The following is a 16851-nucleotide window of genomic DNA, read 5'->3' on the forward strand; positions in this document are numbered from 1 at the left end:
ATAATTGTCCATTCTCTTTGTATGTCTGTCACAATTCAAAATACTTAAAGCTCTGTTGTAACCAGTCGCCTTCAGAACATGCACCTAGTGAATTATCCTCACCTATATTGTACTGATTCATATGGTGATAGGATAAATTCAGAAGTTCCTGATAGTTTTCTCTGCTGGATAGTCATTTCAAAGCAGATACCCAACTATGAGCACCAAAGAGCTGTCAAAAGAACTCCAGGATAAAATTGCGGAAACACAGAGATCCAGGGATGGGTATAAAAGAATTGCAGAATCCTTGAATATCACTTGCCAAGACAATTAGTGGAAGGTGTGTGGCACGTCCAAGACTCTGCCTATAAAAAGCCATCCCTCTAGATGATCCAGCAAGGAAAATGATCAGAGAAGCAACAGAGTCCAAGGGCAACTTTGAAAGAACCACAGGCTTCCATGGCCAAGACTTGTCAGTGTGTGTGTGCGTGAGACAACAAAATCTCATGGACTCCTCATATTTGGCTTGCATGGTAGACTACCATTGGTAGGGTGGCAAGAAGGAAACCAATTCTTAAGAAAGCCTACCTTGGATCCTGTTTGAAGTATGAAAAGAAATATTTAAAAGATACTGTAACCATGTGGCAAAAACTTTTGTGGTCTGATGAAACTAAAATAGAACTCTTTTGCCTGTGTGCAAGTTACTTTTGGTACAAACCCAACACAGCATACCACCCGGAGGACACTTTCATTATCAGTGATTGGGAAACTTGCCAGGATAGACGAGACAATGAATGAAGAAAAGTACAGAAAAATCCTTGAGGAAAACCCATTTATCTTTTGCAAGAAAGCTGAAACTGGGATAGAAGTTTACTTTTTATAATGACCTGAAATGCTTATCCAAAGCTACACTGGAGTGAATAAAAAACAAACTGGTAAATGACCTGGAGTAACACGGTCAGAACTCTAACTTCAATCTAATTGAAAATCTATAGCAGGACTTGAAGATTACTGTTAAGTTTTGAGTTGTCTTCCTTATTTGGTGTTTGAAAATCAAAACAGAAAATCAAAATTAGAATTCCTTCAAAATAATAATTTTGACTTATCTGTTGGCATTTGTTTTGTTTTCTTTCTCTCTCTCATTTGAAGATATCCCTTAACTAGTAGGTTCCATCTCTGTGGCTAGGTTGCTAATGTTTTTCATCAGAGAAAGTAAAATTGCTTACCTATTCTAGGTATTTCTTAATGAGAGCAAAGCAATAAACCACACAACCCACCCTCTGGGAGTTGTTCTCTACATCATTTTCTAAAGCTTGCATCCCCATTAATCTAAAGGGCTTCTGACTTGGAATGCCTGCAAAGCTTTCCTGGAAAGCTCTGGGACGATCCTCCATTTTAACACAAAGCAGAAATTGCACAACCCATCAGAAAACCAATTGCATAACCCATCAAAGTTCCTCAAGGAATTTGACAGACCATGAACGAAAAATTGTCTAATACTGACAAATCTAGGTGTACAAAGCTGATTGAGGCCTAGCCCAAAAAGAGGTGCTTCCACCAGGTATTGACTCAGTGGAGGGGTTGGAGACTTATCCATTTTGGATTTCAGTTTTGTTTTTTGGATACATGCAGTAGTACATGCTTTGTCCCCTAATAAAAAAAACAACATTTTTGGCCCTGAAAGGTGTATTGATAAATGGAAAAGTATTCTCAGTTAAATGTATCAAAGTCTGATGCACTGACACAACAAAATGTAAAAAAATGTTCAAAGATGTGCAGTTTTTCTATAGAAGGGATGTCTAACTCTGGTCCTTGAGGCCCACAAACTGGTCTGGTTTTCAGGATATCCCTAATGAATATGCATATGAGAGATTTGCTTACAATTGAGGCCATATATGTAAATTTACCTCTTTTATATATTAGGGATGCCCTGAAAACCTGACTGATATGCAGCCCTTGAGAATTGGGGTTAGACATCCCTTTAGAGCCACTATATATATCAGGAAGGAACAGGCCTGAATATCAATATATATTATAGACTGATATTTTCAATAATTGTTTCTTTGCTCTCTCCACCTTTCAGTGCTTATTGCTGTAAAGTACATATTCAGAGAGTCTGCCAGATAATAGAATGTCATTCTACAATAAAAGTGGTGCATTGTAGTTGAGATTCTGAGCAAAAATGTTAAACTTTGTGCATTTGTTTTTCTTCTGATGTATAATTATTGCTTTGTCTTTTTCTGGAAGCTAAGCGAAGCCAGTCTATCAGCAACTGTGTCCACCTTTGTGAGGCTTTGCCATCCACTAAAAGTGTACCTCTTCTGCTTCATACTGTGAGCTCTCTCTTTCCTGGTATCTCTTACACTTCTTGCTCTCAGAGACTTTCAGGTACTGTACTTACAACTATCTTGTGTCTAAATATTCTTTACATTTTTTAACTTTTCTTTTCTCATTTTTGTTCTTTTTATATTCAGTTAAGATGTTACTTTAATAAAGGGTCACCAGCAGCTTTGGTAATATGGGAATAAGTGACATTTGTTTATAACCCTGATACAAAGCAAAGATGTGCAGACTGAAGCAGCTGCTCATTTGTTCCTGCCTTATCAGGATTGGCTATTTCTGCTGTTTGTTCTCAATTTTATTGTTGTACCACTGAAAAATTAATATAAAATGAAAGATTCAAAGAGTCATAAACTAGAAATTCCATTCTTTTTTTACTAGAATGTGTAGTGAAATTTATTTTTCACAGAAATGTAATTATGTGTAATTCAGAATTTTTACAGTAGTTGGATCTGTTTCAGGGTTTTTTTTTGCTTTAATCATCCTCATTGGTATAATAGCAAAGGTAACTAATTCTTTAGGGAATCTTCTGGTCCTCAAGGGCCATAAATTGGTTAGATTTTCATGATATTCCTAATGAATATATATGAGATGATTTGCATGTACACTATCAGTGGCGGATTCCCGCTGACGACTGGCCCGGGGATTCGCCGCCCAGGCCGGCCCAGGAGATACCACGTGGTCTGCCGAGCATGGCTCTGTCACGGCCGCGCTCGGCAGACCACTTGACTAGCACGACCAGCCCACTGGGGGATGCCTGATCCCCCGATAGGCCAATCTGCCCCTGTACACTACCTCAATTTTATGCAAATCTTTCTCATGCATAGTTGTTAAAACTAAGCTGGTGTGTGGCTCTCGAGGAGTGGAGGTTCCCCACCCCTGCTATAAACAATTAATTGAATTGTAGTACACAATATTTCATTTCCAGAATATTTATTTTAAAAGCAGTATTAAAAAAAAAACCCAGAAGACACACAAAAAAAAAAAGTAATTTAAGAAATAGGATGCTCAGAATCACCTTTTAAAAAATGTTTCCCATTTTGTGAACTATAATGATTTAGATTTAAACATTTGGGGGCCAATTTTCAGACAGCCCACATCATTTCAAAATATGCAAGTGCTTTTAGTATTTGAAAAATAGCATAAAGTACATGCATTTGCTTTTACTCTGAATACTCCTTCCATGGAAAAATAGAATGCATGGATTTGACAATGCAATCTATGCGCACTATTTTCCTCTTAACATAATCATGCCCCTCCTTTCCTGCCCCTCAGGAACGTAGCTTTCTAATGCAGCAAAAAATACATGTTTTAAGGAATCCTGTGCATACTTTTAGCTGAATCTGGAATGGGCAATTTTCAGACTATTCTTTTACCTGAGTTAATTGTACTTATCTAGATAAATGGCTTTTGAAAATTGCCCTCTTAATTAATCCAGTCATCAAATTTATCAATATGAAATTTGCATATTAATTTATTGCTTGTTTTCAGTAGTAAGGTGCACAAGTATTGAATAAAACAGAGCAGTAATTGTAAAAATTTTAAGTAACAAATTGTTTTAAACAAGAGAATTTGTATTATATCTTAAAAGCTTCCAATCATCAACATATCAGTCTTTTTCAAGGTCATTATCTGCATTTTACTTTTTTTTTTCTCTTGTATCACCCACTGTTTCCTTGGCTTTTTCATAAACTGTTTAAATTTTTTCCATGGAAGTGTCCTTGCATATTATTTTTTTTATGTTTGGGTTCTGTATCTTCTATTGTATTTCTCTTGCTTTCATTTTTGGTAGCATAGAATTATAGGAATCTTATGTCAAATTTGCTCCAGAACATTATTTTAAAGGTGTTTTCCCATGATCCATGCAAGACTGAAATACTGTTTGAATAGTGCTCTAGATAAGGTAACAGTTTTTTGCTGTTGATTTTTCTAATAATTTTCCATTTTGTGATCTATGGAAGCATTAAATTAAAAACCACTAGTAAGTGAACATATGCTGATAGATGAAGCACATTTGACTTATGACTTCCTATCCAATTTTGAGTGATTTTACTAGAAACTGTTGTCTGAACTGTATCTTTTTATTTTTTCCAGATGATGTCTAGATTTTGTAGCACTGAATTTCTATTTGTGTTAATATTTTTTCAGTCACTTAAGATACATTAATTAGATAAGGCCAATTTTGTATTAGTTTCAGACTTGTTAACCAAAAATGAACTGGGTTAACATTATACTTATGGATATCTAGTAATCCTATCTAATGCTATATACCCTTAATGGAAAAAAATATTTTAGTGGTTTCTTCTTGTGTAAATTGCCTTTTAATCTCCCTTTGAAAGGCTGACACAGAATTCTTAGGTCAGAAGCTTTAAAATAATCCATCTCTTTGAACCAGGCTTGATTTTTACATTTACATTTCTTATTGCTTTGTGATTTACTATTTTGAGTTTTGAATTTGTTCCAAAACATAAGAACATAAGATATGCCATACTGGGTCCATCAAGCCCAGTATCTTGTTTCTAACAGTGGCCAATCCAAATCACAAGCACCTGGCAAGTATCCATACATTAAAAAAAATCTCAGGCTACTAATGCTGGTAACAAGCAGTGGCTATTCCTTATTGATTAATAGCAGTTTACTGATTTCTCCTCCAGGAACTTTTCCAGACCTTTTTTAAATCCAGCTTCGCTAACTGCCCTAACCGCATCCTCTGTCAATGAATTCCAGAGCATAACTATGTGTTGTGAAAAATAATTTTCTCTGATTTGTTTTAAATATGCTACTTGCTAACTTCATGGAGTGCCCCCCCCCCCCCCAGTCCTTCTGTTATCTGAAAGAGTAAATAACAGATTCATACTTACCTGTTCAAGTCTTTTCATTATTTTGTAGACCTCTATCTTATCCTACCTCAGCTGTCTCTTCTCCAAGCCGAACAGCCCTAACCTCTTTAGCTTTTCCTCCTAGGGGAGCCATTCCATGCCCTTTATTATTTTGGTTGTCCTTCTCTGTACTTTCTCCAGCACAACTATATATTTTTTGAGTTGCAGAGACCAGAACTGCACACAGTATTCAAAGTGCGGTTTCACCATGGAGCGATGCAGAGGTGTTTACGATATCCTCCGTTTTAATTGCCATTCCATTCCTAATATTCTGCTTGCTTTTTTGACTGCCAAATTACATTGAGCAGATGATTTCAATGTATTATACATTATGATGCCAAGATCTCTTTTCTGGGTGGTAGTTCTTAATATGGAGCCCACTATATCTTTCAGGTTCATTGTGATTTGGTTCAGTTAATCAAAATAGTCACCCTTGAAAACTGTCTCATTGGATATCTCCCCAATAATCCTCATCAGTTACACCGTAGCAAAGAATTAATTTAGTCTTTCCGTGATGGCCTTATCTTTCCTAAGGGGGTCATTTTCCAAGTGGATTGCACATGATAAGGGACGTTTCGCATGGGGAAAAGTCCCTTTATCGCATGCGATACCAAGATCGAGGCGGAGTCGGGGCAACGTCAGCCCCAGAAGAGGAGGAGTCGGGGTGGCACCGGTGCTGACGCCGCGAAGGCTTCGCTGATAGCGAAAGGTACGCGTCTTTTTTCGCTGCCAGTTTTGTGCCGAATAACTACACCTTTTATGGTGTAGTTATTTGGCGCGACGCCGGCAGCGATCGAATTGCGGAGGTGCGATCACTGCAGGCTATCGCACGACCGCCCCCCGTTTTGGCCCCCCCCGCCCCCCGTTACCGCGGAATTCAAAGAGCCTGGCTGTATTAGTAAATCCAGCACTAAGTTCCCCTTTAACCCCTTAATTATCTAATGGACCAACCTACTCTCTAAATGTTTCCTACTTCAGGATATAAGTGGGCCCGAGCACGTAAAAGGAGCCCACCCTTAACCGCGGCGACGGGCTCCCACCCTGCAATGGGGCGAGCAGGGGATGGGGCGCTAGGGGAGGTGGCGCACAAAGACGGGGTGCGCCAGCGCACAGTGATGCCACGGGGGCTCCTCCCCAACCCCCCCCCCCCTCCAAGCGGCACCAGAAAATGAGGTCGTGTCATAGCCCTGCCCCGGGCTATGATGTAGGGAGGGAGCGACAGCGGTGCGTAGAGATGACGTCGCAGGCCTTTTAAGAGAAGCATCGAGGCGAAGAGCTGCCCTCATTGATCCCAGAATTTTCACAGAAGGGATTGGGATTAATAAGGATTATATGCAGGTTCTATCCTTTCTGTGAAAAGTCATTGATCCCTGAATTTTCACAGAAAGGATTGGGATTAATAAGGATCAAAATAAGGGATTATAGTATTAGGTTCAGAGTATTAGATTATATGCAGGTTCTATAGTATGATGAAGAATGTTTTAGTGGTGTAAACGAATACTATATAATATATACTGTGAATTCTGTGACTTGGAGATTGTTTTAGAGAATATGTGTTTGTGGTTTTATAGATTATTTATGCTTGTTAATGAATGCATGTGATGGGTATGTTTGAGAGTAAATGAAGGTTGATTGAAGCACTATATAATTATTGATGCACTTTGATGATAAATTAATATGAATGTTTATTGTATGTTTTATGTAAACCCTAATTGAAGAGGATTTTCACTTGTTGATATGTGTTTAGGAATTCAATAAAGAAATGGACTTATTCATATGAATAGTGATTGTATTTCACTCCAAAGGGAGTGTGTTTGATTTATGTTTAACATTAAACAAGCTTTAGGGAAAGTGTAATATTGCCTATAATTTGGGTTGAGATATATATATATATAAAAAATTTAAATAATTAATAATACAAAATTAAGATCCTAGCTTATATCCATTGACACCAGCTTTCAGTCCCAACCTCCCAGCGGGCCTGGGGAGCAAGCCTTGCATGAAAAAAAAAAAATATATATATAAGCGTGGTAGCAGCCTAGGTAGCTATAGTGGTAAGATGCGAAAGCTGGGTCTTGGGCTCATGGATCATACACTAAACAAGTTGGGTGACAATAATTAATTTACATCTTGTTCACAGGCTATCTATAATATAAGCAATATTTCATCAGGTTCCAACAGCAAAATTGCTGCGATAGTTACGAAGGAGAATGGACAGTCAGGACGAAAACTCTTATCAAGGCTGTCCACAGGAGCTGGAAGAAACATGCCGACAGCAGGGCAGGAGAGTGTATGTGGCAGAAAAAGAACAAGAGCGGAGAGCACCAGAAGAAAAAGTCGGGGAGGAGAACAGTGCAACACGAATACGAGGGAACCTCAGGCAAACGAGGCGATGCCAGCAGTCAGCATGGTTACGTAGATGAGGGGAAGAGGCCACGGTCTTAGGACCACAGCAGCACATCTCCGAGAGGGCGATGGCAATGGACACATCACACTAGAGCATTCTTGGAGGCCCACAGCCGCAAGCCAGCTGGAGCAAGAATCAAATGTACGGAGGCCCGCGCATGACACTCCGCGAGAATTACACTCCCACAGGCGTGATGCAAGGACAGGCCAGAGGCAGTAACCAGAATTACGCTACATGGCAGAACCCAGACAGTGCTAATTGGAAGCCAAGAACACCATGGGGCCCCAGTGCCCATGGCCCATTCCCAGGATGGAATCAACAAGGGAGACCATGGGATTGCGAGCTGTATGGTGGAATGAGTAGCCAGCAGTTCTTCCAGCCTCCGTGGTGGTCATAGCCAGCACCTCCACAGGGGCCATTCGCCAATCAAGAAGGAGGGCCTGCTCAACAAGCGGAAACATCGAGCTACAAAAATGGGAGAAGGAAAGGAGATAATGAAAGAGGAATAGCGGAGGCACATAATAGTGATAAATTATCAGCTGGAGAAGCAAATGGCATGGGGGTCCAGAGCGACAAACGAGGGCTGCAAAACATTCAAAACACAGAAGAAAGACCAAACACCAGCCAAGCGGACCAACCACAGCATACGGGAGACAGCAATGCTGGTGAGTGTGGGGATAAGGTTGGGGGCAGCGGGCAGAGGACGGCTTCCGCAGGTGCGGAAAACATCACAACATCAGGGGAAAGAAAGTGCAGGGTGAAGTGCAGGCGCAGGTCAAGTTCCAGCTCTGACAGCTCTTCCACATCATCATCAGACTCCGCAACCGTTTCCGAACATGTGCCTGTCAACATTGGTAGTCATTCCTAAAAAGGAGAGAGGAAAATACAGACTCATTCAAAATTTATCATATCCCCCAGGAGAGTCAGTGAATGATCGATAGCCACAAGAGGAATGCATGGTGCAATACGCATCCTTTGATTCGGCGGTAGTGCTACTCAACATGTGGAGCTGGGGCGTTAATGGCAAAGACGGACATAGCATTGGCATTCAGGCTTCTCCCGGTACATCCTGAGAGTTTTCCATTGCTGGGGTTCAAATTGAAAAGGGTGGGACATATCCTGGATGGGAAAGAATGGCATGTGCTGGCAACAGTTATTGCCCCTACTATGGTACCTTAGGGATTCAAGGGCTGCTCCGAATGTAATAATAATACATCTGGGGGGCAATGACCTGTGCTCATTTACATGCAAGAGTTTGATAAAAAAAAAAAAAAAAGGCAAAAAGCGACTTTGCCAGGTTAGCCAAATTATACCCGAATGCCGCACTATTCTGGTCCGACATCATCCCATGCCCCAAGTGGAAGGATTCTAAACTATGGAGTTGGGGTCGAAAGAAAGTAAACAGTCAGATCAGATTATGGATACGAGAGAAGTGGCCAACAGATAAGACACCAATGGGCGGATGATACGTGTCCAGTTCTCTTCAGACAGGATGGACTGCACCTATCGACGTGGGTTATGATATATTTAATAACGCGATTCAGGATGCCATAGAGGCATGGCATGACAGACATAGAGGACAAAGGCCACAGCTGCTTATTTAATTGGAGGAACATGAGGCAAGGGTCCCTCCATTTCGAGTCTTGGTGGTTACCGGGGCCAGTTGGGCATATTGCAAGTGGTGCCGGTGGCATACAGGACGGCGTGGTAGCCGATCAGCGCTGGGGGAGGCGCAAAAGGTGGGGGGGCGTGGAAGGCGCCCAGGGTCGAGGCCCCCTTGCTCAAGGACAAGGCAAGGGGGCTCATGGAGTAATGCTGCCTTGCTTGGTCCCTACGGTGTGCAGCGGTGAAAACATCTTACCGGCTCAGGTACCCAGGGAAGTTTTGCCATGACATGTTCAAATAAAAGCTGTTGCCTTATTCTAACAATGACAGTTTGTGTTTTTCCAATTTTATAAAAGTGAATAAGTAATAGTGATTTAAGGTATATAAGGTACATGTAAGATACTTGAGTGTAAAGTTGGTGAGTGAGAGTGGGGCTGCTAGCGTTAATATTTTAAAAAGTTTTTATTATGAGTTTTTGCCTCTATAGCCAACTTATTTTCAAATTCTTTCTTAGCCTGTATTATCAATGTTTTACATTTAACTTGCCAGTTGTTACGCTTTCCTATTTTCTTCAGATAGATCCTTCCCTCAGTTTTTGAAGGAAGATCTTTTTGCTAAAATAGCTTCTTTTTACCTCACCTATTAACCTTACCTGCAATTGTTTGGCCTTCCTTCCACCTTTCTTAATGCGTGGAATACATCTGGATTGCACTTCTAAGATGTTTTTGGTTTTTTTTTAAACGTCCACTTCTGTTGTATACTCTTAACCTTTTAGTTTCACCTTCCAGTTTTTCTCTAACTATTTTACTCATTTTATCAAAATTTCCCTTTTGAAAATTTAGTGCTAGAGCTGTGGATTTACTTATTGTCCCCCTTCCAGTCATTAATCTACATTTGATCATGTTATGATCACTGTTGCCAAGTAGCCTTACCACCATTACCTGTGTCACCAAATCTTGTGCTCCACTAAGAATTAGATTGAAAATAACTCCCTCTCTCATTGGTTCCTGAACCAATTTTTCTTTAAAACTGCAATTTATTCCATCCAGGAATTTTATCTCTCTAGCATGTCTTGATGTTACATTTAATATTGCATGCAGGGATACACTAGTATCATATGTCAAAATATAAAAAATGGCTAGTGTATATTCAATTATACTACTTCTGCTTTCTATAACCTTTTACTTCTAATCTATATGCATTTTCTGTATGTTTCCATTTTTATGATTTTTTTTAATTTCATTTGTTTTGAGGGGAAAAGACCTCAGTACTGGTTGAAAGCATGAAGCACTGAATCAAATCCAGTTGTTGTATTCACTGATCAAAATACCTTTTTTTAAATTTTTAATTAAAATTAAAAATCAAATTTTCTTCTTTTCTTCTTCAATTTGATACCTTTTAATATTCGATTTTCTTTTGAACTGTCATCAAGCAGAAGTTTTGCCCGGCAGAACAAACTGTTATGAATCAAACATAGCAGCATCTATTTTTCTTAGTGTATCCAGTTGCTTTTTCTTTTATTCCATTTTCATGGGATCACTCTTGAGTTGGGCAAAGCTTCTTCAAAATGTCAATACGGGGACTATCTCTGAAGGTGAGATCGTCTTCTACCAGATTCAAGGACGATGGCACTGGAAGAAGACCATCTCACTTTCGGAGTTAGTCACCCATATTGGCATCTTGAAGAAGCTATGCCCAACTTATTTAAAAAGATAAGTAACATCCCCTGATGAAGGTCTTAGTTTGAAACAAGGCCCCGTTGGGAGGATCATAAATATTTAATTTGAAGGTCAGTTTGTGTTTGGATGAAAGTACATTTTGTACTACTTCAAAAGTTTCAAGTATTGCAGCACTGGGATATACTAATATTAACTTTGAAAAAATTTAGAGGGTTTTTTAAATTTTTCAAAAATTTAAGATGTTTTTTTTGGATAAGAAAATATTTAAATAAAAGATGTAGGATGGAAGGAGGTTGGTTAGTTGATGATTATAAAAACAATATATAAACTTGTTAACCTTGGTTGGTGGCAGTAGTTATATAAGCAATATATGAAATTAGCAACCCTTCCTTTAATTACTTTTTTGGATTACTCTTGGAATTATTTTTTGAATTTTTTTTGTATAGGTTTTTGGTAATTATAGTAGTTTATTTCAGAATTTTTGATAACCGGGCATTGTATGCGTTTTTTTTGCAAATCAGAGATTGATATACCACTTTATTTTCCATTCCTTTTTAACAATTCCTAACATTCTGTTTGTTTTTTTGACTACCACAGCACACCGAGCTGATGATGTTAATGTATTATCTACTATGATGCCTAGATCTTTTTCCTGGGTAGTAACTCCTAATACGGAACCTAACATTGTGTAATTACAGTGTGGATTATTTTTCCCCATATGTGAACTTGTCTAAATTAAATTTCATTTACCATTTGGATGCCTATTTTCACAAGCTCCTCCTGCAATTTCTCAGACTGCTTATGATTTAACAACTCGGAATAATTTTGTTTGCAAATTTGATCACTTGTCATACCCTTTTCCAGATCATTTATAAATATGTTAAAAAGCATTGGTCAGAGTACAGATCCCTGAGCCAATCCACTATTTACCTTTCTCCCCTGATGTTTAATGTTTATTCTCATTTTCAAGAATTGGCAAGAACAGACATCAAGGAGATCGTGATTGAAACATTTAAAAACCCCCCCCCCCCCCCAAAAAAAAAGCATCCTTTTTGGGAATGTGCAACACAAACTTTGGATCAATAAAGTTTTTCTTTTAGCAGCCGTCGTTGTGCTGCGCCTTTGGTGAAAATCTGAGTAATCATCTATCACACACTGGCACAGAGGTATTCTACAACTCCTCATCATGGAAACTCTCTCTAGCAAAACACACTTCCTTTTTATCCAAGAAGCAAACATTATCTATATTTTAACCAGTTTGCAATCCACAACAGGACATTGCCTTGTATCACATGACTTTTTATTTTTCTCAGAAGTCTGTCAGGAGGACTTTGTTAAACATCTTCTGAAACTCCAAATCCATATTGGCTGTGTCCCACCAAAACTTGCCTTTCTATAAATTCTGTCATTTTATTCTTTTGAATAGTTTCTACCATTTTTCCTGACACTGAAGTCAGGTTCACCAGTGTCTAGTTTACCAGATCACCTTTGGAGTCCTTTTTAAAGATTGAAGGCTGGCCAATGTGTCACCAATCTTCAGGTACAACAGACAATTTTAATGATAGGTTACAAATTACTAGTTATAGATCTGCAGCTTCATTTTTGAATTTTCAGAACTCTGATGTAAACCATCTGGTCTAGGTGATTTGCTAGTCTTTATTTTATCAATCTACTATATTACATCATCCAGGTTCTCAGAGATTTATTTCAGTTCTTCCGAATCATCACCATTCAATACCGTTTCCAGCATAAGTTTCTTCCCCACATACACTTCAATAAACACCGAAGCAAAGAATTAATTTAGTCTTTCCACTGTGGTCTTGTCTTTCCTAAGTGCCCCTTTAATGCCTAGATCTTCTAACAGTCCTGACTCCCTCACAGATTTTCTGCTTCAAATATATTTTTAAAAGTTTTTATTATGAGATTTTTACCTCCTGCTCCTCACCGTCACACCAGCTAATGTTGCAATTTGCTCTTGCTCTCACGCATAACAGAGATGGCATTTCCTCGTTTCTGTGTGCAGGCCCACTACAGCACTCCCTCTTCTGGGCCCTACTGTGGTCAGGAAGGAGGAGATGTCATTCTCATGCCATCCCCAGGTGTCCATCTAGTGCTTCCACCAACCCTGTATAGTTTAAGAAGACTAGTATGGCTGAAAAATTGCAGGCCTGTGGGAAGTTTGTATATGACTATTTAGTAGATGCTGTCTGCATAAGAGAATATTTGGAGAAAAATTTAAGGAAACAGTAGATATGATTAAAGAGCATTGCACAATTTTGAAAATGCTAATAGTGGTTACTATGGAGCAAACTTCCAGGAAAAATGTCAATATCAGTTCTATAGAAAACAATATTACTACTGCTAAAGAAGTATCATTGAAAAGTTTTAACGGTTATTACATTTTATGCAGAACCTATTACATGGTCCTATAATTTATGTACAACTATTAATATTTTATTTCAATTTAAATGTTTGTTTTTTTTTATATTTTACGTATATTTAATTTTGATTACTTTTATGCTTTATGAGCACTCTTATGTATGTAATGTATTATAAAAGGAAGTGAACTGTGATTAGCTATTCTTATACAAATGCTGTAAACCGTTATGATGGAACCTACCGAATGACGGTATAAAAAACTTGTAAATAAATAAATACTCATGTTACATAAAGACCACAGCAGCTGCAGCAACCAAGAACTTGTTCAAGGGAATGGTCTCAGTAGAGATCTGGCCAACAATCTGTACGAAAGTCTTTCTCATTTTTGACTCTTGCCATTATTCCAGCAATTTTCCTTTGCAAATGCTTCATGTAATAGGAAGATTGTAATATTTTTAAAGTCAATGGTTTTTCATTTCCATGGACAAATAGGTTCTGCAAATTGTTCAGAAGGGGTATTGCCTAAGTTTCAGGAGCTTCCATCTATCTGTATATTGCAAGTTCAAGCAATGTCCTTAGAAAAAACTGTTCTTACTAAAACAAAGAAATCACTTTGTTATTGACAGCAAATGTAACAGAGTAAGTACAACTCCTAGAAAAGGGAAAAGGATTCTATTTCAAGTACTTTCTGATCCCAAAAAATCAGGAGGCCTTTGTCCAATCCTCAACCTAAGAAATTTGAACAGGTTTTCTCATAAAAGAGAAGTACAAGATGAATTCATTAGGCACAGTTATATCTCATCTGCATATGGGAGACTGCTTGACAACCCTAGATTTAAAAGATGCCTATATGTGTATTCCAGTTCACATCAACCACAGCAAGTATCTGTGTTTCATAATAAATGGGAATCACCAGTATAGTGTTGTACCCTTCAGCCTCTTAGCATCCAGAGTGTTCCTGAAATGTTTTTCGTTGTAGCAGCACATACCAGAAAGAAAAATGTTCAAGTTTTTCCATATCCAGAGTATTGGCTAATATCCAGCAGATTATTGTGAGAGGCTCATCAAGCCACCTCCTACATAATACATACCTTGCATTCATCATGTTTCATTATAAAAGTCCCATCTAATTCCAACACACGTGGAAATCATAGGAGTTTCCTTGGATCGGAAAAGGGCAAGGTTTTTTAGTGGCGCAAAGGATGGATAGTCTCATTCGTATAGTTCTCCAATTGTCCAATCAGTCGTCAGTTTCTGACAGGACTTTCATGAGAATATATAAAAGTTAATAATAAATAAATAAATAAAATGTTCATATGACAGCAACTTTCCGTGCATATTTCACCTGGGGGCAAACCTAGGGGTATTTGAGACTTTGCTGGAACCAACATATTCAAGCAATATCTTTCAGAATACATATGACCAAATTGTTAATTCGTTCCTTAGTTTGGTGGACCTAACTTTTGAATCTTTGATGAGGCTAAACTTTAGATCTTTGATAGTCACAATACATACTAATCACGGATGCATCTACACAAGCCTTGGGAGCCCATCTCAATATTATATGCTTATCAGAACTGTAGCAGTTAGCCATCTGAATATGATATATCACAATTGTTCCATTCGAGCATGCAGAATCACATACATCTTTTAGAATTGAGAGCCATATTCAAAGCTCTCCTGGTATTCCAGAAATGGCTAATGGTCAGTAGTGCAGATCTGTACAGACAACCAAATGTCTATGTACTTCATAAACCGACAAGGAGGGTAAGGGATCTGCAAAACTGCAAGGAAGCATGCAAAGTATGGAATTGGGCTTTTATAAGAAAAATACATCTCACTGTAATATCTGCCAGGAAAATCCAATATTCTGGCAAATTCTTTAAGCTGTCTTTGTCAACTTCATGAGTGGTCTCTTCCCCACAGCACAGTACACTGTCTCTTCCTGAGTTGGGGAACTCCTCTTTCCGGATCCTTCCAACCATAATCTTTCACTATACTGCTCAAAATGACAAGCTTTGAATGTTCTAGCTCCGGATGCATTTCGCATTCAATGGAACAAGCATCTTTATGCTGTTCCACCTATTCCTCTTGTATCAAAGACTATTTTAAAATTAAGGAAAGACAAAGGAAAGATGATCCTTATTGCCTCATTTTGGCTATGACAGATTTTGGTTTCCATAGCTTCAAAGGTTGGCTATAGCTCCACCATATGTTTCCAAATATTTTCAACTTTCTTAGCATTCACAGGTTAAGCCACACCAGTCTGTTATGCACCTCTACCAGCAAATGGAGATGGAGCAAACATAGAAACATAGAAATGACGGCAGAAGAAGACCAAACGGCCCATCCAGTCTGCCCAGCAAGTTTCACACTTTTTTTTTCTCATACTTATCTGTTAAAACATGGAGAATGCAGGCATCGATCCCACTGCCTCTCGCATGCAAAGCGAGTGCTCTACCACTTGAGCTAATCCCCCTGTGGTGAAGTCTACTAGTGCCTGCTTTTTGATTTCCTTCCTCCTGGATGAAAGCAGGAGTCGAACCTGCAGCTTTATAACACAGAGATCCCTGCTATTTTCCCTGAGCCACCACAGGGCTGCTTAAAAGACAAGCTTTATATTTAATTTATTATTTTTTATATACTGACATTCAATCTGAGATATCACATGAATTACATTCATGTACTGTAGGTATTTCCCTATCCCCAGAGGGTTTACAATCTAAGTTTTATACCTGAGGCAATGGAGGGTAAAGTGACTTGCCCAAGGTCACAAGGAATGACAGCAGGACTCAAACCCTGGTCTTCTGGTTTGTAGCCCATTGCTCTAACCACTAGGCTATTCCTCCTCAAAGCTAACATCACAATATATACACCCCTGCACAGACAGCCCACCAGTACTCTCTGTTTCCAGCAGATGGTGGATGTGCATCTCCTTACTGGGGATTGCTTTAACAACAACAACAAAAAAAAAAAAAGAAAGGAGAAAAGAATAAGGAAATTCACCCTACTCTCCTATGGTGATTCTTTATGATCCATTCCTCAGTTGAGTTTTCCTGAAGTGAAATCTGCAGATCCCTCCCTCAGACGCATGCCTTGGTCCGGTAGCTGGTTTTTCAGCGTGGATTTAGCTGTTAAGAGAAAACAGCTGAAAGGCTAGCAGGTGCAGGAAGCCGAGCATGGTGGTGAAGGCCTTTGCCCTCTTCCCCCGCAGCCAGTGACCAATTCTATACTAGGCTGGGATGGACTGAGGTCAGGCAAGGAGTAAAAAAAAAAAATTTCTATTCCCTTCTGGTCTCTGAGCCTCGGTGCACCAATCCAACATCCATTCCCATGTCCATTCCCGCCTCTGAGGAGCTTGGGAAGTCGTGGTAGCTTGGTGGGTTGAGCAGCCTCCAAGACTCCATTCTCATGCTTTGCTTAGATGCCGCATGGTAGGATGTGGTGGTGGTCGTGTGCTTTTCTGCGCAGAAGTCTGCGCCAAAAACAGTCTCTAACATCTATTCGCGCTTGCGCACCTGGGTGTGCACTCATGTGGGTGCCTACCTGGACCACATGTTATGTGTCTATATTTTGGATGCTT

The 16851-nt window shown here is 39.1% G+C and overlaps 1 protein-coding gene across 4 annotated transcripts in view; it reads left to right on the top strand.

The window, feature by feature from the left end:
- The window catches only part of RALGAPA2 (Ral GTPase activating protein catalytic alpha subunit 2), a 1327630-nt gene that overhangs the window by 403955 nt on the left and 906824 nt on the right, over positions 1-16851 (top strand). Inside the window, exon 17 of one of the 4 annotated variants that reach the window (XM_029593759.1) lies at positions 2227-2367. The exons of the other annotated variants lie outside the window; for them this stretch is intronic. Coding sequence (XP_029449619.1) covers positions 2227-2367 — 141 coding nt within the window. The remainder of the gene's footprint in view (positions 1-2226; positions 2368-16851) is intronic. 4 annotated transcript variants of the gene reach the window in all.

Source organism: Rhinatrema bivittatum, chromosome 3 (assembly GCF_901001135.1).
Source record: "Rhinatrema bivittatum chromosome 3, aRhiBiv1.1, whole genome shotgun sequence".
NCBI lineage: Eukaryota > Metazoa > Chordata > Amphibia > Gymnophiona > Rhinatrematidae > Rhinatrema > Rhinatrema bivittatum.